Source organism: Panthera tigris, chromosome C2 (genome assembly GCF_018350195.1).
Source record: "Panthera tigris isolate Pti1 chromosome C2, P.tigris_Pti1_mat1.1, whole genome shotgun sequence".
Taxonomy (NCBI): Eukaryota; Metazoa; Chordata; class Mammalia; order Carnivora; family Felidae; genus Panthera; species Panthera tigris.
Window position 1 is genome coordinate 48,690,125 of NC_056668.1, and position 27,947 is coordinate 48,718,071.

At 35.2% G+C, this 27,947-nt stretch overlaps 1 protein-coding gene across 8 annotated transcripts in view; it reads right to left on the bottom strand.

Annotated features, from left to right (window-relative positions):
- SENP7 (SUMO specific peptidase 7) overlaps positions 1–27,947 on the bottom strand; it is a 148,172-nt gene that overhangs the window by 101,602 nt on the left and 18,623 nt on the right. For all 8 annotated transcript variants that reach the window (XM_042998688.1, XM_042998694.1, XM_042998693.1 and 5 more), the window contains one exon: positions 11,760–11,857. In XM_042998688.1, coding sequence (XP_042854622.1) covers positions 11,760–11,857 — 98 coding nt within the window. The remainder of the gene's footprint in view (positions 1–11,759; positions 11,858–27,947) is intronic.

The window sequence follows — 27,947 nt, forward strand, 5'->3', positions numbered from 1 at the left end:
TAAACATCTACATACCTAATAACAAACTATCAAAATATATAAAGCATTAATTGGGGCACCTGATTGGCTTAGTGAGTTAAGCATTCGACTCTTGATTTCAGCTCAGGTCATGATCTCACAGTTCATGAGAGTGAGCTGACAGCACGAAGCCTGCTTGGGATATTCTCTCTCTCTCTCTCTCTCTCTCTCTCTCTCTCTCTGCTCCTCTCCCACTAGCATGCTCGTGCTCTCTTGCTCTCTCTCAAACACAAAAATAAACTTTAACAAATCGCCAAAAACAATATATATATAAAGAATAAATTAATAGAAAATGAAAATAGACAGTTCTACAATAATAGTTGGGAGACTTCAATGCCCCACTCTCAATAAGGGATAGAACAATCTGACAGAAAAAAAGAAATTAGAGGGCTTAAAAGACACAATAAACCTACTAGATCTAACTGATATACGTGAAACAATCCACCCAACAAGAGAATACATATTTTTCTTAAGTGCACATAAGACATTCTTCAAGACAGACCATATTCTGGGGAACAAATTAAGTCTCGATAGATTTAGAAAGATATCACACAAAGCATCTTCTCTGACCACAATGGAATGAAGTTAGAACTCATTAACACAAGGAAAACTAGAAAACTCACAAATTTGTGGAAATTAAACAACATACTTTTTAATAACCAATGGTTCAAAGAAGAAATCACAAATTAGGAAATACTTAAGAGATGAATGAAAACAGAAACAAAAACAAATTCAAAAATATAAAAGATTTAATTTTTTGAAATCAAAAACTGAAAAAGATAGAGATAAAACTATAAGGAAATAGGGTGCCTACATACAAAATTTATACAAAAATTAGCAAAACACAACAAGAACACTAGTACCAAGAAGCATTTTTCGCTATAAATGCTCACATTACAAACATAAAGACCTCAAATCAACAACTTTATAATTTGAAGAACCAGAAGAAAAAAAACTACATTCAAAGCTAAAAGAAAAAAAGAAATAATAAAGAACAGAGCAAATGACATACAGAAAAGAAAAATAAGAGAATGGGGTGCCTGGCTGGCTCAGTGGGTAGAGCATCTGACTCTTGATCTCAGGGGTCTGAGTTCAAGCTCCACGTTGGGCAGGGCACCATCAAAAAAAAAAGGTGGGGGGAAGAAAAACAATAGAAAAAATTAATGAAACTAAAAGTTTGTTCACAAATATGGCAAACCTGAGCTAGATGAGCTAAGAAAAAGAGAGAAGATGCAAATAACTAAAATCAGAAATGAAAGTGGGGACATTACTAATGATTCCACAAAAATAAAAAGGATTACAAATGAGTACTATGAACTGTATCTCAACAAATTAGATAATATAGATAAAATGGACAAATTCCTAAAAACAAAAAACCTAGATAGAATCACAAAGAAACAGAAAATTTGACTTGACCTAAAATTAGTAAGAAGAATGAATCAGTAATCAAAACTCCCAGGAAAGAAAGCCCTGGCCTTGATGCTTTCATTGGTGAATTTCAAAATTTTATGAAGAACAGCAATCATTCTCAAACTCGTCCCAAAAATGGAAGTGAAAATAATTTCCAACTTAGGGGCACCTGAGTGGCTCAGTTGGTTAAGCGTCTGACTTAGGCTCAGGTCATGATCTCACGGTTCGTGGGTTCGAGCCCCGTGTCGGGCTCTGGGCTGACAGCTCAGAACCTGGAGCCTGCTTCAGATTCTGTGTCTCCCTCTATCTGCCCCTCCACTGCTTGCACTCTGTCTCTCGCATTGTCTCAAAAATAAACAAACATCAAAAAAAATTTTTTTAAATAATAATAATTTCCAACTTATTTTATGTAGCCAACATTACCCTGCTACTGAAGCCAGACAAAGACACCACAAGGAAAGAAGACTAAAGACCATTATTTTTATGAACATTGTTTCAAAAAATCCTCAACAAAATATTAACAAACCAAATTTGGCAGCAAATTAAAAACACTATACACCATGACCAAGTGGGATTTATTCCTGTAATGCAAGAATGGTTCAACCTACAAAAATTGGTCACTAAAAAGACGAGAGTAACAGAATGAATAGAAAAAAAAATATGATCATCCCAATTGATGCAAAAAAAAAAAAAAAAAGCGGCAAAGTTCAACATCTTTCATGACAAAAGCACACAACCAGGAATGGAAGGAAACTGCTTCAACATAATAAAAGCCATATATGCAAAACCCAAGCAAACATCATACTTATTGGTGAAAGACTCTTTTCCTGTAAGATGAGGAACAAGAAAAGGATGTTCATTTTTGCCATTTCTATTCAACATACTACATAGCCAATTAGACAAAATATAAAGAAAAAAAAGGCATCAAAATTGAAAAGGAATAAGTAAAATGATCTCTGTTCACAAATGGTATCATCTTATACGTAGAAAACCCTAAAGATTCCACAAAAAGACTGTTTCAAAAATGAATACAACAAAGTGATAGGATATAAACTCAACACAAAAATCACCTACATAACGTGGGTGCCTGGGTGGCTCAAGTTGGTTAAGCGTCTGACTTCGGCTCAGGTCATGATCTCGCGGTTTGTGAGTTCGGGTCCCGCGACAGGCTCTGTGCTGACAGCTCAGAGCCTGCAGCCTACTTCGAATTCTGTGTCTCCCTCTCTCTCTGCCCCTCCCCTGCTCATACTCTGTCTCTGTCTCTCAAAAATAAATAAATGTTAAAAAAAAAATTTAAAAATCACCTGCATACCTATACATTTAACAATGAAAAATCTGAATAGGAAATCATGAAAACAATTCCACTTATAATAGCACTAAAAAGAAGAAAATGCTTAGGAACTAACTTAATCAAAGAGGCAAAAAAATCATAAAATTAAAACTACAAAACATGGCTAGAGGAAACAAAATACATGAATAAATGTAATCACACCCCATTTGCAGGGATTAGAAGGCTAAATGTTAAAATGTCAATACTACTCAAGGCAATCTATCAGTTCAATGCAACTATATTAAAGTCATGATGTTTTTTGCAGAAATAAAAAATCTTATCTCAAAACTCATATAAGGGACTTCCAATAGCCAAAACAATCTTGAAAAAGAGTAACAAAACTGGAGGACTCACACTTCATTATTTCAAAACTTACTACAGGGATACCTGGATGTTAAGTCAGTTAAGCATCTGACTCTTGATTTTGGCTCAGGTCATGACATGATCTTACAGTTTGTGAGAGATCAAGGCCCATGTCAGTTTCCACACTAACAGCATGAAACCCTCCTTGGGAGTCTCTCAATCTCTCTCTCTCTCTCTCTGCCCCTCACCTGCTCACACATGTGTGCTCGTTCTCTCTTTTTCTCAAAAATAAACACTAAAAAAAGCCTACTACAAAGTTACAGTAATGAAAACGTGTGGTATTGGCATAAGGACAAACACACAGATCAAGAAAATGGAATAAGGAACCCAGAAATAAACTCTCATATACATAGAAAATGTTTTTTAGCAACAGTGCCAAGACTAGTCAATTGGGAAAGAAGAGACTTTTGGACAAATGGTCCTAGAAAAACTGGATATCCACATGCCAAAGAATGAAGTTGGACCTCTACTCAACTCCATAGACAAACATTAACTCAAAATGGATCAAAGAACTAAATGTAAGAGCTAAAATTATAAAATGCATATAAGAAAACATAGGGGAAAAGCTTCATGGCCATGACATTGGATTTGGCACTGATTTCTTGGATATAACACTGAAAACACAGGCAACAACAACAAAACAAACGAAATGTACTTTATAAAGTATTTAATTTTTATAGCATCTAAAGACACCGTCAAGAGAGCAAAAAGGCAACCCAAAAAATGGGATAAAATATTTGCAAGTCATGAATCTGATAAGGGATTGATATTCTGAATATATAGACAACCCCTTAAAACTCAACAACAAAAAAACTTGACTTTTAAAAGTGGGCAAAGAACTTGAATAAACATTTCTCCAACGATATACAAATAGCCATAAGCACATGGAAAGATGTTCAACATCACTAATTACTAGGGAAACACAAATCAAAAACACAATCACCTATGACTTCACATAGAATGGCTATTATGAATTAAATGAAAGTAAGTGTTGATGAAGATGCAGAGAAAGTAGCACATTACTACTGGCAATGTAAGATGATGCAGCTGCTATGGAAAAGAGTATGGTGATCCTCAAAAATCAAAAACAGATTTACCATATGGTCCAGAAATTTCACTTGGGGATATATACCCCAAATTCAAAGAAATGAAAGCAAGGTTTCGAAAACATATTCGTATAGCCATGTTCATATCAGCATTATTCACAATAGCAAAAATGGGGAAGCAATGCAAGTGTCCATTGACAGATGAATGGCTAAGCAAAACAGCATGTGTATAACATAAGTACACAATGGAATATTATTTAGCCTAAAAAGGAAGTAAATTCTGACATGTTGCAACATGAATGAACTTGGTGACAATATGCTAAGTAAAATAAGCCCACCACAAAAAGATAAATAATGAATGATTCCACTTACATGAAGTACTTAAAGTAGTCAAATTCATGGAAAGTAGAATGGGTGGTTGCTTGGGGCTATAAGGGAGAAACTGGGAGTCACTGTTTAATGGGTATATAGTGTAAGTAGTACAAGATGAAAAGTGTAGAGATGGTTGGTGATGATGTTAGTACAACATTAGAAATGGATTTAAAACTACTGAACTATGTATTTAAAAATGGTTAAGATGGTAAATTTTATGGGGCACCTAGATGGCTCAGTTGGTCAAGCATTTGACTTCGGCTCAGGTCATGATCTCGTGGTTCGTGGGTGTGATCCCCATGTCGGGCTCTGTGCTGACAACTCAGAGCCTGGAGCCTGCTTCGGATTCTGTGTCTCCCTCTCTCTCTGGCCCTCCCCATCTTGTACTCTGTCTGTCTCTCTCAAAAATAAATACACATTTAAAAAAAAATTTTTTAAGACAGTAAATTTTATGTTGTGTAAATTTTATAATAAAAAAGCAATATATCTGACAAAAATTATAAAAACTTATAATTGACACATATTCCTCTAAGTAAATGATTCACCAATAAAGTTGATTTAAAAAAAAAGAATAGAAAACCTGAATAGTTCTATAATTAGAAGCAACACACAAACACAAAGGTAATACAAAAAAACAAATATTCATTTTAATTGCAGGTCACTGAAGAAGGACTGAATTTTTAAGAAGCAATAAAGAATGAGAAAAAGGAAACTGATAGGCTGCCAATTCATTTCCTAAAAAAAAGAAATTACTGCTGCCAAAAGAAGCTCAGTTCCTCTCCTTTGTTCAAGGTGTCTGTCTGGGTTTGAATTGTGCCCCCCTCCAAAAGACATTCTAAACTCTTAACCCCAGTATCTCAGAATGTTAACTTATTTGGAAATACTGTCTTCACAGAAATCAAATTAAAATGATGGCAATAAGGCCGTAATAAATTATGACTGGTGTCTTTCTAAAAACTGCAAATTGAACATAGAAACAGAAATACACATATGACAATGTGAGGACACACCTAGAGATCATGTAAACAGATAAGACAGCAGTAATGCATCCAAAGTACAAGAAATGCCCAAAGAGAAGAGAGAGACATGGAATAAATCCTTCCCTAATGCCTTCAGAGGAAGCATGGCCCTACTGACACTTTCACATGAAATGTGAGTGGAGTAAACAATCTAGTCCAAAGACAGAGATTTCCAGAAGAGATGAGAAATCCACATCTGCTATGTTCTGAATGTTTGCTTCCCTTAAAAATTCATACGTTAAAATCCTAAACCCCCAAAATGATGGTATTAGGAGTGGGGCCTTTGGGAAGTGAATAGATCACGACAGTGGAACCCTCATAAATGGTATTAGTATGCTTATAAAGGAGTCTTAAGAGAGGCCCCATCCACCCCTTCAGGACACAATGAAAAGATGCCATCTATACGAACCAAGAAGCTCTCATAGACAACGAACCTTCTGGTGCCATGATAATGGGCTTCCCAGCCACTAGAATTATAAAAAATAATTATTTGTTGTTTATATGCCACCCAGTCTATGGTGTTTTACTATAGCAGCCCAAAACCACTAGAGCAAGATCCAACTAAAGGCTCTCAACTAGAGACAATTTGGATTCCAAGAAATAAATAGGTTCAAAGTAAAAGGATGGAAAAAGGTGTACCATGCAAACAGCAACCTTAAGACAAATGGAGTAGTTATATGAACATCAGATCCAATAGACTTTAAAACAAACAAAAATAGACAATGAGGGACATTTCATTGATAAAAGGGTTAATTTATCAGAAAGATATACCAATTACAAATACACATATACTTAACAACAGGACCACAAAATACATTAAGCAGAAACTGACAAAACATAAGGGAGAAATGAACATTTCAACAATAATATGTAGGTACTTCAAAACACCAGTCTTGATAACGGATAGATATACTAGACTGAAAATGTGCAAGGATAAACGGAGCTTGAATAATAGTATCATCCAATTCAATCTAACAGACATCTATAGAACACTCTACCAAATAGGAACAGAATACACATTCTTCTCAAATACACAAAACATTCTGCAAGCAAGACCATATGCAAAACCATAAAATGAAACTCAGTAAATTTATAAGAAAGAAAACCATACAGGGACACCTGGATGGCATAGTCGGTTAAGTATCTGACTCTTGATCTCGGCTCAGGTCATCATCTTGCTGTTCATGAACTTGAGCCCCGCATCAGGCTCTGCAGTGATGGTCCAGAGCCTGCTTGGGGTCCTGTCTCTCCTTCTCTCTGTCACTTCCCCACTTGTGCTCTCTCTTTCTCTCTCTCTCTCAAGACAAATAAATAAAGTTAAAAAAAATTTTTTTAAAGGAAATCATATAGAATGTTCTCAGACCACAATGGAATTCAATTAAATATTAACAACAGGTAAGTAAGTCATGAGAATGTAATATAAAGCATGGTGACTGTAGTTAATAAAACTGTATCATGTATTTGAAAATGGCTAAGAAAGTAAATCTTAACGGTTCTCATCACAAGGAAAAGGATGTATAACTATGCATGGTGATAGACGTTAACTAGACTTACTATAGTGATCATTTCTCAATATATATAAATAATGAATCACTACATTGTACACCTGAACTAATATAATGTTATGTCAATTATATCTCAAAAAGATCTTGCAAGTTTTCAAAAATGCAGAAATTAAATAATACACATTTTCACAACAAATGAGTCAAAAAAGTCATACCAGAATTTAGAAAATACTTTTGAGATTAATGAATAGAACATCACAACACACCAAAATTTATGAGATGCAGCTAATGCAGTGCTCAAGGAAATTTTAAAATTGTAAAATTGCTATGTTAGAAAAGAAGAAAGATCTCAAATCAATAACCTTACCAGACACCTTAAGATTTAGAAAAAGCAGCACTATTTCCAAAACAAAAACAAAGAAAATAAGATTATAGTGGAAATAAATGAAAACGAATACAGAAAACCAAGAGACAAAATTGATGAAATCAAAAGTTGGTTCTTTGAAAAGATCAACAAAATTAACAAATCTTTAGGGAGACTGAGCAGAAAAAGAGAGGAAAAAAAGATGCAAATTTGTAAATAAGAAAAAGAGATCACTAACAATATTACAGAAATTAAAAAGACTGTAAGAGAGTATTTTGAACAAATGTATGCCAACAAATTAGATAACTTACACAATGCACAAATTCCTAGAAAGGCACAAGGTACCAAAACTGACTCATACATGGCTATCAGGCTGACTCACTCAGTGGAGCATGCAATTCTTGTAGTCGGGGTTGTGAGTTTGAGCACCACACTGAGTGTAGAAATTTCTTAAATTAAAACTGAAAAAAAAAAAAAAAAACCTGACTCATAAAAAACCAGAAAATCTGAATAGAGCTATAACAAATAAAAATTTAAACTTGTAACGTGATATCCTCAGGCACACACACATACACATGCAAAATGCCAATGTCTAGATGGCCTACTGGTGCCTTTCATTAAACATTTAAAGAAAAATTGTGGGGGGTTGGGGTGCCTGGGTGGCTGGGTCAGTTAAGCGTCCGACTTCGGCTCAGGTCATGATCTCATGGTTCATAGGTTTCAGCCCCTCGACAGGCTCTGTGCTGACAGCTCAGAGCCTAGAGCCTGCTTCAGATGTTGTGTCTCCCTCTCTCTCTCTCTGCCCCTCCCCCACTTGTTCTCTTTCTCTCTCTCTCTCTCTCTCTCTCTCTCAAAAATAAATAAACATTTAAAAAAAAAAAAAGATAACCTGGGTGCCTGGCTGGCTCAGTTGGTAGAGCAAGCAACTCTGACCATCATGAACTCAAGCCTCATGTTAGGTGTAGAGATTACTTAAAAATAAAATCGTGGGGCGCCTGGGTGGCTCAGTCGGTTGAGCATCCGACTTCGGCTCAGGTCATGATCTCCCGGTTTGTGAGTTCGAGCCCCACATCAGCTCTGTGCTGATAGCTCAGAGCCTGGAGCCTGCTTCTGCTTCTGTCTCCCTCTCTCTCTGCCCCTAACCCACTCGCATTCTGTCTCTGTCTCTCTCAAAAAAAAATAAACATTAAAAAAAATTTTTTTTAATAATAAAATCGTAAAAAAATAAAAAATAAAATAAAGAAAATAAAATCATAACAAAAAAAATTTAAAGAAACTTAACATCAATTCTCCAAAAATTCTTCCAGAAAACAAAGGAAGAGAAAACACTTGCCAACTCATTCTACAAGGTCAGTATTAGCCTGATTCCAAATCCCAGACAAGACAACATAAGAAAACAGCAGATGAATTTCTCTTCTTTTTTAAGTTTATTTATTTTGAAAGTAAGAGAGAATGTGAGTGGGGGAAGGGCAGAAAGAAAGAGGGAGAGAGAGAATCCCAGGCAGACTCCTCACTGTCAGCACAGAGCCTGAAGCAGGGTTCAACCTCACAAATCATGAGATCATGACCTGAGCAAAAATCAAGAGTCGGACACTTAACCAACTAAGCCACGGCTCCTGATCAATTTCTCTTCCTAATACAAATGAAAATATCCTCAAAAAAATCCTAGCAAACTAAATCCAGCAACATATCAATGGGATCATAAATCAGGATCATGTGGGATTTATCTCAAGAATGCAAATTTAGCTTAAGATCTAAAAATAAATTTATGTAACACATTAATTAAAAGATACACATTACATGATATGAATGCAAAAAAGGCATTTGACAAAACCTGACACACATTCATGATAAAAAGGCTTCAAACAAATTAGGAATGGAAAGGAACTTCCTCCATGAAAAAGAGCATACTTTAGTCTATTTGTGTTACTGTAACAAAATACCATAAAATGGGTGGCTTATAAACAACAGACATTAATTTCCCATGTTCTGGAGGCTGGGAAGTCCAGGATCAGGGTGCCAGACAGCATGCTCAGGCTCTGGTAAAGGCCCTCTTCTGTACTGCAAACTGCTAACTTCTCACTGTGTCCTCAAAAGGTGAAACTAGGAAGCTCTGTGAGGTCTCTTTTATAAAGGCAGTAATCCCATTCATGAGCGCTCCACCTTCATGACTTAACCTCCCAAGGGCCCCACCTCCAAATGCCATCACACTGGGCATTAGGATTTCAACATAAACATTTTGAGGGGACACAAACATTCAAACCATAGCAAAGCATCTATGAAAACCTAACATGACACGTAATGGTAAAATACCGAATGCTTTCCCTCTGAGAGTGGAAACAAAACAAAAATGTCCACTCTCACCACTTCTATTCTACATCATACTAGATGTTCTAACCAGAACATTAAGCAAAGAAAAAAAAACTAAAGGCATCCAGTTGGAAATAAAGAAGTAAACTCTCTTTATGTATAGAACTCCAAGCAATCTACTAAAAACTTCTAGAACTAGGAAGCCTTAAACAAAATCACAGCATATAATGTCCACATACATAAATCAAGTGAATTCCTATACACTAACAATGAACAGTCTGAAAATAATATTAAGAAAACAATTCCACAACAGCATCAAAAAGAAGAAAATAAATTACCAAAAGCTGCAGAAAGAAATTAAAAAGGATCTAAATGGAAAGATATCTCATGTTCATGAATCAGAAGACTTAATATTAAGATGGCCAAACTCCCCAAATTAGTCTACAGATTTAACACATCCTCTCTCAAAATCCTTATTGGCTTTTTTGTTATAATTGACAACCTGATTCAAAATTCAACTGAAAATGCAACAAATCTAGAACTGAAACAATTTTGAAAAACACAATAAAGCTGGAAGACTCTCACTTTCTAATTTCAAAACTTAATGCAAAGTTATAGTAATCAAGACACAGTGGTACTGGCATAAGGACAAACATATAGATCAATGGAATAAAATTCCAAATCCAGAAATAAACCCTTATATTTGTAGGCAATTGATTTTCATCAAAGTTACCCCAAAACATTGGTACCTCTTCAACCAGTGGTGCTAGGACAATTGCATATTCACAAACAAAAATATAAATTTGGATGCCTATTTCATATCATATCCAAAAATTAATTCTGAATGAATAAAAGACCTAACTATAATAACTAGAACCTTAAAACTCTTAGAAGAAAACTCAAGAATAAGTCATTCTAACCTGAGATTAGGCAATAGTTTAGATATGACAACAAAAAAGCATCATGACAAAAGAAAAATAGATAAATGGGACTTCATCAAAATGAAAACAACCTCTGTGCTTCAAAAGGCAACATCAAAAAAGTGAAAAGCTGCATGGGAGAAAATATTTGCAAACCATATATCTGTTAAAGACTTGTATACAGAATATATAAAGAAGTCTTACAACTCAACAGAAACATATCAACACAACTTTAAAATGGCAAAAATCTAAGTAGACATTTCTCCAAAGAAGATATAAAAATCACCAACAAACACATAAAAAGACAAACGTCATTAGGAAATGCATATCAAAACCACAATGAGACACAGGTTTACACCCACAAGGACATTGGAAGGAAGGAAGGAAGGAAGGAAGGAAGGAAGGAAGGAAGGAAGGAAGGAAGGGAGGGAGGGAGGAAGGGAATTAAGTAGTGATAAGGATATGGAATACCAATGTTTTTCATTTCCTATAGACAATTTACTCGAAAAGGGAGAATAAGACTAAGTACCTTACAAAGTGCTCTGACATAAATTTAAGAACTTCAATTAGTCTTCTAATTTGTGTGACCTCCCAATAATTACAACTTTTACTTTGCTACACTCATTTTTTTTATTCATTCACTATTCCATAAAAGAAAATTCAACACTCTTTTATAGAACAACTTTTTAATTATTTACAAATATCCAATCCTGAAATGCTCTAAATTCCTTCTGATAACTGCAATTTGAATCTCCCAAATATTTAACTCTAACATAATTTACTAACACTAAGTGCTAAATTCAGCATCTTTTTTACTGCAGACCACAAATAATGAATCAAGCATTATAATCAAGTCTATACGTAACTCTTGTTTTATCAGCTAAAGTTTATCAAGATGTTCCAAATGCACAAAAAGAAAAGAGTTAAGATGACTTAGAATCACAGAAAGTTCACACTTGAACCTTAGAGGACATTGAATTCAGTCCTTGTATTTCAAAATTATGTATCTGAGATCCAAAGAAGCTAAATGAATCACCATGGTCAGTCACACTATTTATACACAATATAAGCCCATCCTATGTCATACACACATATATCTTACCTTTCTGGTGATGTCTTAGAGGTGACAGGACGCCCACGAACACTTTTTCTACTTTTATGGTCTAGAGAGAGGACCTTATTTCTTAGGCTTCTTTTCCACTGGTGGGGGAAAAATGGAATTTAATACTAAGTATAACAATATGATAATTAAGAGGCATTTAAGTTTGTTTTTATTTAAAACTTCAAGATGAATGGCCAAATTCATAGTAATTCACAGAGGAAAACAAGTGCAGTCTACAAACCCACCTGGCTCTTTTGCTAGTGTAGAAATATAAGTCTACCAAAAAAATAGAAGAAAGATATTTAAAAATCTCAAGGTAAATTTAGTCCGGAAACCAACATTTTGAGATCCTAAAGCTTATATAATTATAAAATTTTTCAAAGAGTTTAAAAAAAACAATAGAAATTATTATATGCCAAGTTAAATAGGACCTGTGATTTTGAAGTTACCATATTTATAATAATTGAAAGGGATTACAACTTGCTCCCGATGAATTGCTGCATGGAAATTTTTAGGGAAGAGTCAGACATCTTATTAACAGGGTTTATATTTAATCTAACTAGACACAAAAGTTAAAATTATTTAATACAAAACAGTATCAATCTAGACAAATAAATTATTTATCTTCTCTTCATTAGTTACCTTACCTGAAAATAGACGTAATAATAGCTATCTCACAAGGATGTAAACATGACTATATGTGTAGTCAGTTTAAAACACTGTTTTCCTGGAGTGCCTGGGTGGTTTGGTCAGTTAACCAACTCTTGGTTTCAGCTCAGGCCATGTGAGCGGTTTTGTGGGTTCCAGCGCCACACGCTGGGCTCTGAGCTGGCAGCACAGAGCCTGCTTGGGATTCTCTCTCTCTCTCTCTCTCTCTCTCTCTCTCTCTCTCTCTCTCTCTCTCTTTCTGCCCCTCCCCTACTAGTGCTCTGTCTCTATCAAAATAAACAAACTTATTTTAAAAAATCAAAAAAATAAAAATAAAACACAGTTTACTCCTGAGAGATTTGTACACTGTGTTTATAGCAGCATTGTCCACAACAGCTAAAAGATAGAAGCAATTTAAGTGTCCCATCAATAAGTGAATGGATAAACAAAATGAGGTATATACAATGAAATATTATTCAGTCTTAAAAAAGAAATTGACACATGCTACATGGATGACCCTTGATGACTGTGACAGAACAAAAAATATATATATATTGGTTTCTGCCCCCAGTTCCTGGCCTAGAACTCTGAAACCCTTGTAATTTGCTGGGTGATAGGAGCATCTTTTGTTATATTATTTGGTCTATGAAACCCTCCCAGGCCTCGCCCTATGTATCTCTTCATCTGGCTCTTCAGTGGTGTTATGTTGTCAAATCCTTTAATAAACTGATAAATATAAGTGTTTGCCTGAGTTCTCTTAGCAGCTCTAGCATAAATTAATTGAGCCTGTGGTGGGGAGGGGGTGAAGCTGTGGAACTTCAGATTTATAACCAGTTCATCACAAGCAAAGTGACAGCTGGACTTGTGACTGGCATTTGAAGTGCTGTGGGAGCAGTCTTGTGTGACTGCGCCCTTAAGTTGTGGGATCTGACACTATTTCCAAGTAGTGTCAGAATTGAATTAAATTTTAGGATACCCAGTTGGTGTCACAGAGGATTGATGGGTGGGGGAAACCCACACACATCTGGCATCAAAAATTGTTGTAAATATGATGCCTGGGTGGCTCAGTTGGTTAAGCCTCCGACTTCAACTGGGGTCATGAGCTCACAGTTCATGAGCTCAAGCCCTGCATCAGATGAGCTTGAATCACACTCCAGGATCTGCACTCTCTCTCTGCACCTGGTGGGATTCTCTCTCTCTCCCTCTCTCTCTGCCCCTTACTCACTTGCATGCTCTCATGAATGAATGAATGAATGAATGAATAGAAATGTGGTTAAAATGGGGCGCTAGGGTGGCTCAGTTGGTTAAGCATCCAACTCTTAATTTTGGCTCAGGTCATGATCTCATGGTTCATGAGTGTAAGCCTCACATCAGGCTCTGCACTGACAGCATGGAGCCTGCTTGGGATTCTCTCTTTGCCTCTCTCTCTCTGCCCCTCCACCACTCATGCTGTCTTTCTCTCTCCCTCTCTCTCAAAATAAATAAATAAATAAACATTTAAAAAATGGTTAAAATGATAAATTTTGTTATTTTTTCCACAATTTAAAATAAATTTTTAAAAGATAAAAAAATAATGCTTCGACAAAGCAGAAAAGAATATCCAGTGGAAAAAAGCCAGACTCCAACAAACGTTGTTGGGAAAACCGGACAGCAACATGCAGAATGAAACTAAACCACTTTCTTACACCACACACAAAAATAAATTCAAGGATGCCTGGATGGCTCAGCATGTTCAGTGTCCAACCTCAGCTCAGGTCATGATTTCACAGTTTGTGAGTTTGAGCCCCTCATTAGGCTCTCTGCTATTAGCACAAAGCCCACTTTGAATCCTCTGTCTCCCTCTCTCTCTGCCTCTCCCCTGCTCAGTCTCTCTCTCTCTCTCTTTCAAAAATAAACAAACATTAAAACTAATAATAATAAATAAATTCAAAATGGATGAAAGACCTAAATGTAAGACAGGAAACCATCAAAATCCTGGAGAAGAACACAGGTAGCAACCTCTTTGACATCAGTTATAGCAACTTCTTACTAGACATGTTGCCAGAGGCAAGGAAAACAAAAGCAAAAATGGACTATTGGGACTTCATCAAGATAAAAAGCTTCTGCACAATGAAAGAAACACTCAACAAAACTAAAACGCAACCTACAGAATTGGAGAAGATAATTTGCAAATGACATATCGGATAAAGGGTTAGTATCCAAAATCTACAAAGAACTTATCAAACTTAACACCCAAAAAACAAATAATCCAGTGAAGAAAGGGAGAGAAGACATGAGTAGATATTTTTCCAAAGAAGACATCCAGATGGCTAACAAACACATGAAAAGATGCTTACCATCGCTCATCATGAGGGAAATACAAATCAAAACCACAATGAAATACCAGCTCACACCTGTCAGAATGGCTAAAATTAGCAATACAGGAAACAACAGATGTTGGCGAGGATGCACAGAAAAGGGAACCTCTTACATTGTTGATGGGAATGCAAACTGGTGCAGCCACTCCGGAAAACAGCATGGAGGTTCCTCAAAAAGTTAAAAATAGAACTACTCTCCAACACAGCAATTACACTAGTAGGTATTTACCCAACAGACACAAAAACACCAATTTGAAGGAGCACATGCACACCGATGTTTATTGCAGCACTATCAACAAGAGCCAAACTATGGAAAGAGCCCAAATGTCCATCAACTGATGAATGAATAAAGAAGATGTGGTGTGTATTTATGTGTACACATATACATACACAAACACGCACATACATACACACACACAATGGAATATTAGCCATAAGAAGAAATGAAATCTTGCCATTTGCAATGACGTGGATGGAGCTAGAGTATATTATGCTAAGCAAAATAAGTCAGCCAGTGAAAGACAAATGCCATATTTTTTTCACACAAATGTGGAATTTAAGAAACAAAATAGATCAACATAGAGGGGTATAAGGGGTTAAAAAAAGAGAGAGAGGGAAACCATAGGAGACTTAACTATAGAGAACAAACTGAGCATTTCTAGAAAGGAAGTAGGCAGGGCATGAGCTAAATGGGTGATGTGTATTAAGAAGGGCACTTGTGGGGTACCTGGGTGGCTCCAGTTGAGCGTCCAACTTCAGCTTAGGTCATGATCTCACTGTTTGTGGGTTCGACCCCTGCGTTGGGCTCTGTGCTGACAGCTCAGAACCTGGAGCCTGCTTCAGATTCTGTGTCTCCCTTTCTCTCTAACCCTCCCCTGCTTGCGCTCTCTCTCTCTCTCAAAAATAAATAAACATTAAAAAAAATTTTTTTTAAAGAAGGGCATTTATGATGAGCACTGGGTGTTTTATGTAAGTGATGAATCACGAAATTCTATTCCTAAAACTAATATTACACTATATGTTAACTAAATTTTAAATAAAAACTAAAAAATTAATAAAAAAAAAGTAAACCAATTCATTTCCACCTGTACAAAAAAAAAAAGTCATTTAACAAAAGAATAAAATGTTTTAAGTAATGAAAAACAAAACACTGTCCTGAACATGACAGTCTTCAATAAACATCCTTTTTAATTTTCCAAGCATTATGTTATCTCCTTATCATCACAGCCCTGCATGGTATAAAACATATCACTTTAATCAAAGGTAAGTGAGGCTTGGCAGTGAACCCAGGTCTGACTCCCATAAAAGCCTATGTTTCTTCCAATACTTTAATTCTAAATTATACAAATTCTCAAAAATCTCCAAGGTATCAACCTAAACATACATCTGTCACTTCCATTCCTCTACAAAATGTAAATGTATCAATATAACAAGATTAAAACTGTATCTTCTCTCCATTTTCGTTATCACTGTCTTAGTTATGCCTCTTCTTATTTGTCACCTGGACTCTTACAATGTTAAACGAATGGGATTCCCTGCCAATGGTCTCTTACTCCCTTACTCTAGTATCTAGTCCATCATGACAGTTAAATCTTTAAAAAATGCAAAACTGTTATCATTCTCTTGTTTAAATTTCCATCCTGACTACCTATAGGATGGGGAAAAAAATTTGTTTTCATTTCTCACTTCTGTTTCCCATACATCTTGTATTCTGACCATACTAAATTATTTGTAGTTCCCTGAAAGAGCCAAGCAGTTTCATCCTTCAACATCTGTTTCCTTTTACTAGAATGTGCTTTGCCCTCCCTAATCCTCTTTGTCCATTAAGCCCCAATCTAGTACCATCAAGAAACCTTTCTCACCCTCTAGCAGAGTGAATCAATCTCTTCTACGACACCATTATAAGTTTTGTATATCCCTATTATTGATAAGACTTCTCACAATGAATTATACTATCTGTTTACATCAAAACTACCACCAGGACTGGGAATGATTTGGCTTAAGGGCTGAACTCTCAAAACTACTGTCCAATTAGGTCCTTGTAATATTCCATTAATCTCACAATAAAATGCAGCCTTCACATTTTATGTTACTGAATTTTTTGTACTCCACTATCATATTGTAAAAAAGTTTGCCTCTATGTGCAAAACAATGAAAGTACTAGTCTTTGAACCTATAGTACTATATATTCTATACAGGAAAAAAAAACAAAACATTATTCCCACCAAAAAGGGAATGAACACCAAAATGAACTCATGGGGACAAACTGGAGATAACATTAATAGGAAGGAAATTAATTAAAATGTCATTAACTCTAAATTCTTGAATCCTATCATATTTAAGGGTAACCTGAAGTATATCTGGAGATATTTTCAAATGATAACAAAATTCACTTAGACTTTGATCAATTGTTTCTTACAGATATTATCACACTAAAATATTTATATATTTTCTTCCTAAAAATTATATAAGAATTACAGGCTGGGTTAATAATTTGTATTTTTCACAAATTATGATTTTTCTTTTAGTCTGTGAACCTATTATACACTAGCTCTGAAAAATAAAATCAGATAACAAAGATTTCTCCTACAAACTGATTATGAATGGGAATTTATTCACATACATATTTTGAAAGCTACCTGACCACACTACGAAACTTAAGATGGTATAAATAATTTTAATTTAAATATGAAAAAAGCTTTTGGAAGAATAAAAGACTTTGTTTACAAACAAGATCAAAGCATTCAGTTACCTAATTCTGAAGCTTTCATTCTGAGAAAAATGCCAAAATAAAATATAATGCTAATTAAAATAAAAACTCCATAGTATCCTGACTAAAAGTTTGCTTGAACAAAATCAACCCTACATGCATTCTAAATGGTGTGGGGTTTACAACCTCAACTGAGTGCTTCCTTAAATATTAAAAAAGAACTAAAGTTGTATCCTAAGGAAAATACTTTGTTCACAACCACTACCACTATCACAGCTTATTGAAATAAAAATATATCATGACTTTCTAACCAAGTGAGATTACTGGTCTGGATTTAACTTTTTTTTTTATAGATTTTTTAAGTTTACTTATTTATTTCAATAGAGTAAGAGAGACGCAGAAAAAGAAGGAGAGAGAGAATCCCAAACAGGCTCCATATTGTCAGTACAGAGCTCGATGCGGGGCTCAAACTCACGAACCATGAGAGCATGACTTGAGCCATAATCAAGAGTCAGGAGCTTAACCAACTGAGCCATCCAGGCAACCCAATTGATTGATTATTTATTCATTCATTCATTTATTTATATTCAAGTTAGTTAACATATAGCGTAGTACTGGTTTCAGGAGTAGAACCCAGTGACTCATCACTTATATATAAGACCCAGTGCTCATCCCAACAAGTGCCCTCCTTAACGTCCATCACCCATTTAGTCCATCTCCCTACCCACCTCCCCTCCAGCAAACCTCAGTTTGTTCTCTGTATTTAAGAGTCTCTTATGGTTTGCCTCCCTGTCTCTTTTTAGCTTATTTTCCTTTCCTTCTTATGTATGTTCATTTAACTTTAAATCAGAATTTCAACTCTATTGATTCTTCACCCAGTTTCCAAAGTAAGAAACTTGTAATGCCAACACTGAAAACACTTGACAAAAACCATGAGCTGAAGTTATTTGCTAACCAGTATCTAGTGAACCAGTGGATGAATTATGGGATAATGTCTGAGGAATCCTGTATACTCTTCAAGGAATTTTCCTCAGTGTTTTCCCCAAACACCCTGCATAACTCTAGAAAAATATATAACCAGGAAATTAACAATGACACAATCCATGACCTTATCAAGATTTCACCTGTTTTATTTTTTTTAATAATTTTTTAAGTGTTTATTTATTTTGAAAGAGAGTGTACATGAACGAGGGAAGGGCAGAGAGAGAGGGAGAGAGAGAGAATCCCAGGCAGGCTCCATGCTGTCAGTGCAGAGCCCAATGCAGGGCTCAATCCAACAAACCACGAGACCATGACCGAGCCAAAATCAACAGTTGGGCACTTAACCTATTGAGGCACTCAGGCACCCCAAATTTCACATACATTTGTGTGTGCATGCATATTTAGTTCAATGCAATTTTATCATATGTGCACATCTCTGTGACTGCAACCTAAGTCAAGATATAGAACAGCTGTGTCACACCAACCTTTCTGCTATCCTGTTACAAACACAGCTACCACCTTCCCTCCCACTAACTCCTAGCTCCTGTAGACCTTGAGAGTGTTCCTAGAAATTCACACAAATATTTACGTAAGGAATAAAATGAATTCTAAACACTCTATTCTATTAACTAGAAGAGAAGGGAACAATTCTCAATTCATTCTATAAGGCAAACAATTACACTGATACTGAATCCATATAGTGGCAGTACAAGAAGAGAAAACTAAAGACCAGTATCTGTGATAAGCATAAACAAAAACACTCAACAACAACAACAAAAAAAAAATCAGTAGATCAAAACAAGTAATACATAAAAAGAATACTACAATACATTCAATTAGGGTTTATTCCAGGACAGAAAAGTGGTTAAATATTCAAAGATCAATCCAAAAAAGAAAAAGAAAAAGACCCAACTATACATTGTACACAATAAACTCACCTTAAATATAAAGACACAAACAGATGAAAAGTAAAGGAATAAAGAGATACCATTCTAACAGAGATCGAAAGAAAACTAGAGTAGCAATACTAATTTCAGGCTCAACAAACTTCAGAGAAAGAAAAATTATCAAATTTGGAAGATACAGGGATAAAGAGACATCCTACATAATGATAAAAAGGTCAATTCTCCAAGAAGACATAACAATCTTTAATGTATATGTACCTAACAAGAGCATCAAAATACATAAGGCAAAAAACAACAGAAATACAAGGATGAATAAAAGAATCAACAATTATAGCTTCAATTCCCCTCATTTAGAAACAGATCCAGCAGAAAATCAATAAGGACAGAGTTAAGCTGAAAAACACCATTAATCAATTGTATCCAATTAACATTTATAGAATATTTCATCTAAAAACAGAAGAATATGCATTCTTCTCAAGCTCATATGCTAAAAGGGGAACTTATAGCATTGAATGCATCTGTTAAAAAAAGAGACAATTTTAAAATCAATAATCTAAACTTCCATCTTTGGTAACTAAAATAATGAGGAACAAATTAATTTCAAAGAAAGGAGATGAAAATTTCTAAAAATAGGACAGAAATCAATAAAACAAAATAAGAAATCAATACAGAAAATCAACAAAACTGTAAGTTGCTTCTTTAAAAAGATCAATAAAATTGACAAACTTCTACCCATGTTAACTAAGAAAAAAAGACAAGCTCTAATTAGTAATATAGGAAATGAAAGAGAGGTGATAACTACTAATCCCATGGACACTATATAAAAATGATAAAGAAATGCTAGACACAACTCTACTCCCACATATTTGATAAACTAGGCCTGTATCTTTAAAAACACAATCTACCAAAACTTGCACAATGAGAAATACATAATCTGAATTGTCTCATAGGTGTTAAATTAACTGAATCAATATTTAATACCTTCAAAAACAGAAAGCACTGGGCCCAGACTGGTTCACTGGTGAATTTTACCAAACATTTAAGGAAACCATTTATACAAATTCTCAACAATTTCTTCCAAAAAACAAAAGCAGAGGAACACTTCCAAACTCATTCTGAGGACAGCATTACCTTAATACCAAAACCAGAAAAATACATTACAAGATAATAAAGCTACACAATCTCTCTTACAAACATAGATGTAAAAATCTCAAAAGAATCAAGTCCAACAATGTATAAAGAGAATTATACACCAGGGCGCCTGGGTGGCTCAGTTGGTTAAGCGACTGACTTTGGCTCAGGTCATGATCTCACAGTTCATAAGTTCAAGCCCTACATCGGGCTCTGCGGAATTCTCTCTCTCTCTCTCTCTCTCTGCTCCTACTCCACTTGTGCTCTCTCTGTCTCAAATAAACTTGAAAGAAAGAAAGAAAGAAAGAAAGAAAGAAAGAAAGAAAGAAAGAAAGAAAGAAAGAAACCAATGAAATTAAGAGTTGGTATTTTGAAAAGATAAACAAAATTGACAAACCTTTAGTTAAACTCACCAAGAAAAAAAAGAAAGAGAAGTCAATAAATAAAACCGTAAGTGAAAGAGGAGACATTCCTAATGATACCACCAAACTACATAAGGTCCTAAGAGGTTACTACAAAAAATTACACAACAAACTAGACAACCTAGAAAAAATGAGTAAATTTCTAGAAACACAGCCTACCAAGACTGAATCATGAAGAAGCAGAAAATCTGATCATACAATTACTAGTAAGATTGAATGAGTAATCAAAAACTCCCAAGAAACAAAAGTACAGGACAAGAGAACTTGTCTGGTAAAGTATACCAGACACTTAAATAATGATTATTACCAATTTTTCTTAATTTCCTCCGAAAAAGAGAAGAAGAGGAATCACTCCCAAACTCATTTTATGAGGCCATCAATACCCTAATACCAAAATCATACCAGTACACTCAAGAAAATTTCAGAGCAAAATATCTGATGAAAACAGACACAAAAATCCTCAACAAAATATTAGCAAACCCAATACAACCACAGAAAAGAATCATATACCATGATCAAATAGTATTTATTCCAGAGATGAAAAGAAGGTTCCAACATCCACAAGTCAATCAATGTGAAATACCACATTAACAAAATAAAAGATGGAACATATGATCATCTCAAAAGATGCAGAAAAACCATCTGACAAATTCAACATCCACTCACAATAAAAACTCTCAGCAATATAAATATATATGGAATGCACCTAAACATAATAAGACCATATATCACAAGATGACAGCTCCTATCATATTCAATCATGAAAAGTTCAAAGTATTTTCTCTAAAATCAGCAAAAAGACAAGGTTTCCAACTTCCCACACTTTTATTTAACAGAATACTAGAAGTCCTAACCAAATCTTGCATTAGGCATGCATGCATGCATAAAAATTTAATAACAGACAACCAAATTAAAAAGAAGTAAAGTTGTCTCTATTCACAGACGACATGATGTAATACATAGAAAAGCTTAAAGGGGCACGTAGGTGACTCAGTTGGTTGGGCATACAACTCTTAATTTTAGCTCAGCTCATGATCTCACAGTTCGTGGGATCAAGCCCCATGTCAGCACAGGGCCTGCTTGGGATTCTCTCTCCCTCTCTCTCTCTGCCCCTCCCCAGCTCGCTCATACTCATGCTCTCTGTCCCTCATAATAAATAAATAAACATAAAAAAAAAAGCTTAAATATTCCACCAAAAACTGCTAAAACTAATCAACAAATTCAATAAAGTTTCAGGATACAAGATCACTATCCAAAAATTAATTTCACTTCCATATATTAACAACAAACTATCAGGGATATTAAGAAAACAATCCCATATATAAACCAAACAAAAAAAAAAAGAAAAACCTAGGAATAAATTAAACCAAGATGAAAGTCCAATACAGTGAAAACTATAAGGCGCTGATTAAAGAAGCTGAAAAAGACATAAATGAAAAATATCCTGTGCTTATGGATTAGAAGAATATTGATAAAATGTCCACACTACTCAGAGAAATCTATAAATTCAATGCAATCCCTATCAACATTCCAACAGCATTTTTCACAGAAATAGAACAATCTTAAAATCTGTATGGAACAACAAAAGACCCCAAAAAGTCAAAGAAGTCTTTAAAAAGAAGAAAAATGCCAGAGGCATCATACTTCCTCATTTGAAACTATATTATAAAGCTATAGTAATCAAAACAGAATGGTACTGGCATAGAATGGTACACATACATCAATGGAGCAGAACAGAGCCCAGAAATAAACCCATGCATATATGTTCAATTAATATATAAGAGGAGCCAAAAATAACACAATGGGGAAAGAAGTCTATTCAATAAATGGTGCTGGGAAATAGTCATATGTGAAAGAATGAAACTGGATCGCTATCTTATACCATATACAAAAATCAACTCAAAATGGATTAAAGACTTAAACATAAGACCTAAAACCATAAAACTTCTAGAAGATGGTAAGGTCCTTAACAGTGGTCTTAGGAATGGTTTTTTGGATCTGAGATGTAGGCAAAGGCAACAAAGAAATAAGTAGGACTATATCAAACTAAAAAGCTTCTATACAGCAAAATGAAAAGGCAACGTACAGAATCTAAAAAATTATTTGAAAATCATATATCTAATAAGAGGTTAATATCCAAAATATTTAAAGAACTCATAAAACTCAGGGCACCTGTATGGCTCTGTCAATTCAGCATCCAACTCTTGATTTCGGCTCAGGTCACTCAGGACCTCACAGTTCCGTGAGTTTGAGCCCTACACTGGGCTCTGTGCTGATAGCAAATAGTCTCCCTCTCTCTCAGTCCCTCTCTAGCTCCCCACCCCTCTCAAAAATAAGTAAAAACAAACCCAAAAAATTTGAAAAATGGGCAGAGGGTCTGAATATTTTTCCAAAAAAGACATACAAATGAGCAATACCTACATGAAAAGCTGCTCAACATCACTAATCATCAATGCCTGTTAGAACAGCCATTATCATAAAGACATAGACATAACAAGTGCTGGCAAGGATGTGGAGAAAGCAGAATCTTTGTGCACTGCAAGTGGGAATGTAAACTGGTGCAACCACTAGGGAGAACAGTATAGAGGTTCCTCCAAAAAGTAAAAACAGAACTACCATATAATCCAGCAATTCCACTTCCACTTCTGGGTAGTTATCGTTAGGAAATGAAATCACCACTTCAAAAAGATATATGCAACCTCATGTTCATTTCAGCGTTATTTAAAATAGCTAAGACGGGGCGCCTGGGTGGCTCAGTCGGTTAAGCCTCCGACTTCAGCTCAGGTCATGATCTCGTGGTCCGTGAGTTCGAGCCCCGCGTTGGGCTCTGGGCTGATGGCTCGGAGCCTGGAGCCTGCTTCCGATTCTGTGTCTCCCTCTCTCTCTGCCCCCCCCCCCGCCCCCGTTCATGCTCTGTCTCTGTCTCAAAAATAAACTTTAAAAAAAATAATAAAATAAAATAAAATAAAATAAAATAGCTAAGACATGGAAACAATATGTCCACCAATAGATGAATAAAGAAAATGTGGTATGCATACACAATGGAATATTATCCAACCATCAAAAAAAATCTTGCCATTTGCACAACATGGATGGACCTTGAGGGCATAAGGCTAAGTGAAATAAATCAGACCAAAAAAACAAATACTGTATGATCTCACTTATATGAAGAATCTGAAAAAAAAAAAAATCTGAAGTTATAAAGAGAACAGATTTGTGGTTGCCAAAGGTGGGGAGTGGGCAAAGTGGGTGAAGGGGGTCAAAATGTACAAAGTTTTAGTTACAATATAAATAAGTCCTGGGAATGTAATATACAGCATGGTGACTTAATGATATTGGGAATGTAATACACAGTATGGTGACTTACTGATATTGATTGTTCATCTGAAAGTTACTAAGAGAGTAGATCTTAAAAGTCTCATCATAAGAAAACTGTGGCTATGTGTGGTGACGGATGTTAACTAAATTTACTGTGCTAATCATTCTGCAATATATACATATACCAAATTATGTTGTATACCTAAAATGAGTACAATGTTATATGTCAGTTACATCTCAATACATAATAATATCAGTACTGACTCATCAATTGTAATAAATGTACTACACTAATGCAAAGATATTAATAAATGAAATTGTGTGGGGGTAACAGGGGAGGGGGAATTAAGGGGTTTATGGGTACTACCTGTACTATTCCTTCAATTTTTCTGTAAACCTAAAATTACTCTTAAAAAATAGATTCCGTTAATTTTAAAAAGCAAATAAACTGGGGCCACCTGGGTGGCTCAGTTGGTTAAGTATCCAACTTTGGCTCAGGTTATGATTTCACAGCTCAGGACATGATTTCACAGCTTGTAAGTTCGAGCCCCACATTAGGCTCCATGCTGACAGCTCAGAGCCTGGAGCCTGCTTCAAATTCAGTGTCTCCCTCTCTCTCTCTCTGCCCTCCCCTTCTCACACTCTTTCAAAAATAAATAAACATTTTTTACAAAGTAAATAAACTGTCAATACCAAGTGCTAAGAAAGATACAGAGCACCCAGAACTCTCCATACACTGCTGGTGGGAATGCAAAATCATAAAACCACTATGGTAATCAGTTTGGCAATTAAATATATACTTACCATATAATCCAGGATCCCACTCCTAAGTATTTACCCTAGAGAAATTAAAACTTATGCTCACAAAAAAAAAACATGTATGCAAATATGTATAGCAGCTTTATTCCCAATTGCCAAAAACCTAGAAACAACCCATATGTCAACGGCGGAAATAAACTACTGACACACACAAAAACATGAATGAATTTTTTTTTTTAATGTTTTATTTATTTTTGAGACAGAGAGAGACAGAGCATGAACAGGGGAGGGTCAGAGAGAGAGGGAAACACAGAATCTGAAACAGGCTCCAGGCTCTGAGCTGTCAGCACAGAGCCCGACACGGGGCTCGAACTCACGGACCGTGAAATCATGACCTGAGCCGAAGTCAGATGCCTAACCGACTGAGCCACCCAGGTGCCCCAAAACATGAATGAATTTCAATGGCATTATGCTGAGAGTAAAAGTCATTCTCAAAACATTACACATTCTATGATTCCATTTGTGTGACATTCTGGAAAATGTACAAGTGTAGCTACAGAAAACAATGTTACCATGGGTGAAAACTGGAGCCAGAGAACAATTACATAGGGACAGCACCAGGGAATGTTTTGGACTGATAGAACTATGTATAGTATCTTCATTGTCATAATACTTCTATGAGCCTGTACAGAACTTGTAACTCAGAGCTGTACACTGAGAAAAAAACTATAAATACAAACACACACACACGCACGCACACCTTTATTATTGTGGTGATTGCAAAAGCATATACACTTGTCAAAATTCAAAAAGAATTAAAATGGATTAACTTAATTGTATATAAATTAATTCTCAATGAAATTTATTTTTTAAATTAAGGGCGAAAAAATTGAACACACAGTTCACAAAAAAAGATATACAAAAGCCAATCAACGTATAAAATGTTTTAACGCCATTAGTCACCAGGAAAATGCAAATTAAAACCAAGTCCAAGGGCACCTGGGTGGCTTAGTCAGTTGAAGATCCAACTTTGCTTTCAGCTCAGGTCATGATCTCATAGTTGTGAGATCAAGCCCTGCATCGGCTCCACACTGCATGTGGAACCTGCTTAATATTCTCTCTTTCCCTCTCCCTCTGCTCCTCCCTGGTGTGTGCACATTCACACACTTGCTTTCTCTGTATATAAAAAAAAGGAAAAAAGTCCAAAAGTCTATCAACAGAATTAAATAAACTGTGTTATGGCCACATAATGGAGTATGATTTAGCAATAAAAAGTAACAAACCACTGATCGATGCAAAACAGGGATGAAATGCAACATTTTGCTGAGCAAAAGAAGCAAAGCACAAAAGAGTGTACGTTGTATGAACAGGCAAAACTATCCTACAGAAATAGAATTCAGAAAAGTGGTTGCTAGTAGTGGGCTAGGGACTGGGAGAGAGGAAAAGATAAGATACAATGGAAAGGGGCACAAACAACTCTCAAGGTTCATGACTGCTCTATTCCTCGGGAAACACTGCAACAGTGAACATCATTTCTCACACTGTAGGGAACTATTTTTGAGCAGGATTGGTTACATATGTCACATTAGTCAAACTTATTCAATTATATACCTAAGACCTGTGTAACCTATTTCATATCATTTTATCTCAATAAAAATCACAAACATGTAAATAAAGGAGTTAAAATTCTACTAAAGACTACGCAAGGTTATCTCTTTGTTGTTCATTGAAACCCTCTAAAAACAATTTAAAAAAGGGTGTGTGAGAGAAACAATAAAGCAAGATACTGGTACAGCCTCAAACTCTACAAACTATGAAGCATACTTAGCAAACGTTGTGAAATCTAAAGCAACAAGACAGCATGGCAATGCTGACACATGAGCCACTTCAAATCTCAAACAGGATACAGATTTCCGAAAAGTAACACTAACTTAAGGAAGACATCCAACTAGGGTGGGAAACTAGTCATGGGAAAAGAAAGTATGTCTCTGAAAGATCTTGTTTCACTCAGTGGGTTAGAAGAAACTAAATAAGAAATAAATGGTTAGTTTCTCAGGAAAAGGAGACTGCTGAAATAAAAAGTTAAGGAAAAAGAGAAGACAGAAGACTATAACACAAACACTTAATATCCAAAGAGCTCTCAGGTGATCCACATCTACCTCTTGAAAGCCAAAAACTAAGGAAGACATGTATGACTGAAGGGTAAAGGAAAAAAAGCATTTAATAAGATACTGCTTAAGAAAACAAACCCAACAAAAAGCCTACGTCTACTTCCAAGAGGCAGTATATGTGTGTGTGTGTGTGTGTGTGTGTGTGTATACTTAAAATTATATATAGTATATATAACATTTATTCCACAATAAATTCAATGTCCTAACAAAATACATACATGCAAAGTGACTAAATTTTCTTTAAAATTATGTTTTTTTCTTCCTATTAAATTGGCAACAATTTTACTGTGTGATAATGTCCAGTGCCAGTAAGTTTCTAGCAAAATGGGAGCTTTCATTGGTGGCAATATAAATTAGTGCACAGTTTCTGTAAGACAATTTTGCAATGTTTATTAAAATTTAATATACAAATTCCCTTCAACCCAGTAATCCCACTCAAAAATAGTTTTCTACATATGAAAAATGATATTCAAAAAAAAATGATGTTTGCTGCAGCACTGTTTCTATTAGCAAAACTCTGGAAACAATCTAATACCAGTGCACTAAGCAAATTATATATGGTGACAGATAGTTAACTACGCTTGTGGTGAGCACAGCAAAACATAAAGAGAAGCTGAATCACTATGCTGTACACTTGAAACTAATGTAATATTGTGTGACAACTATATTCAAAAAAATTTTTTAATTATAGTATTTTTATATTTTTAGAGTACTACAAAGCCAAAAAAAATAAAGGAAGTATATCTAAATGTGTTAAAATAGAAAAAAAATTTAAGAAATATTAAA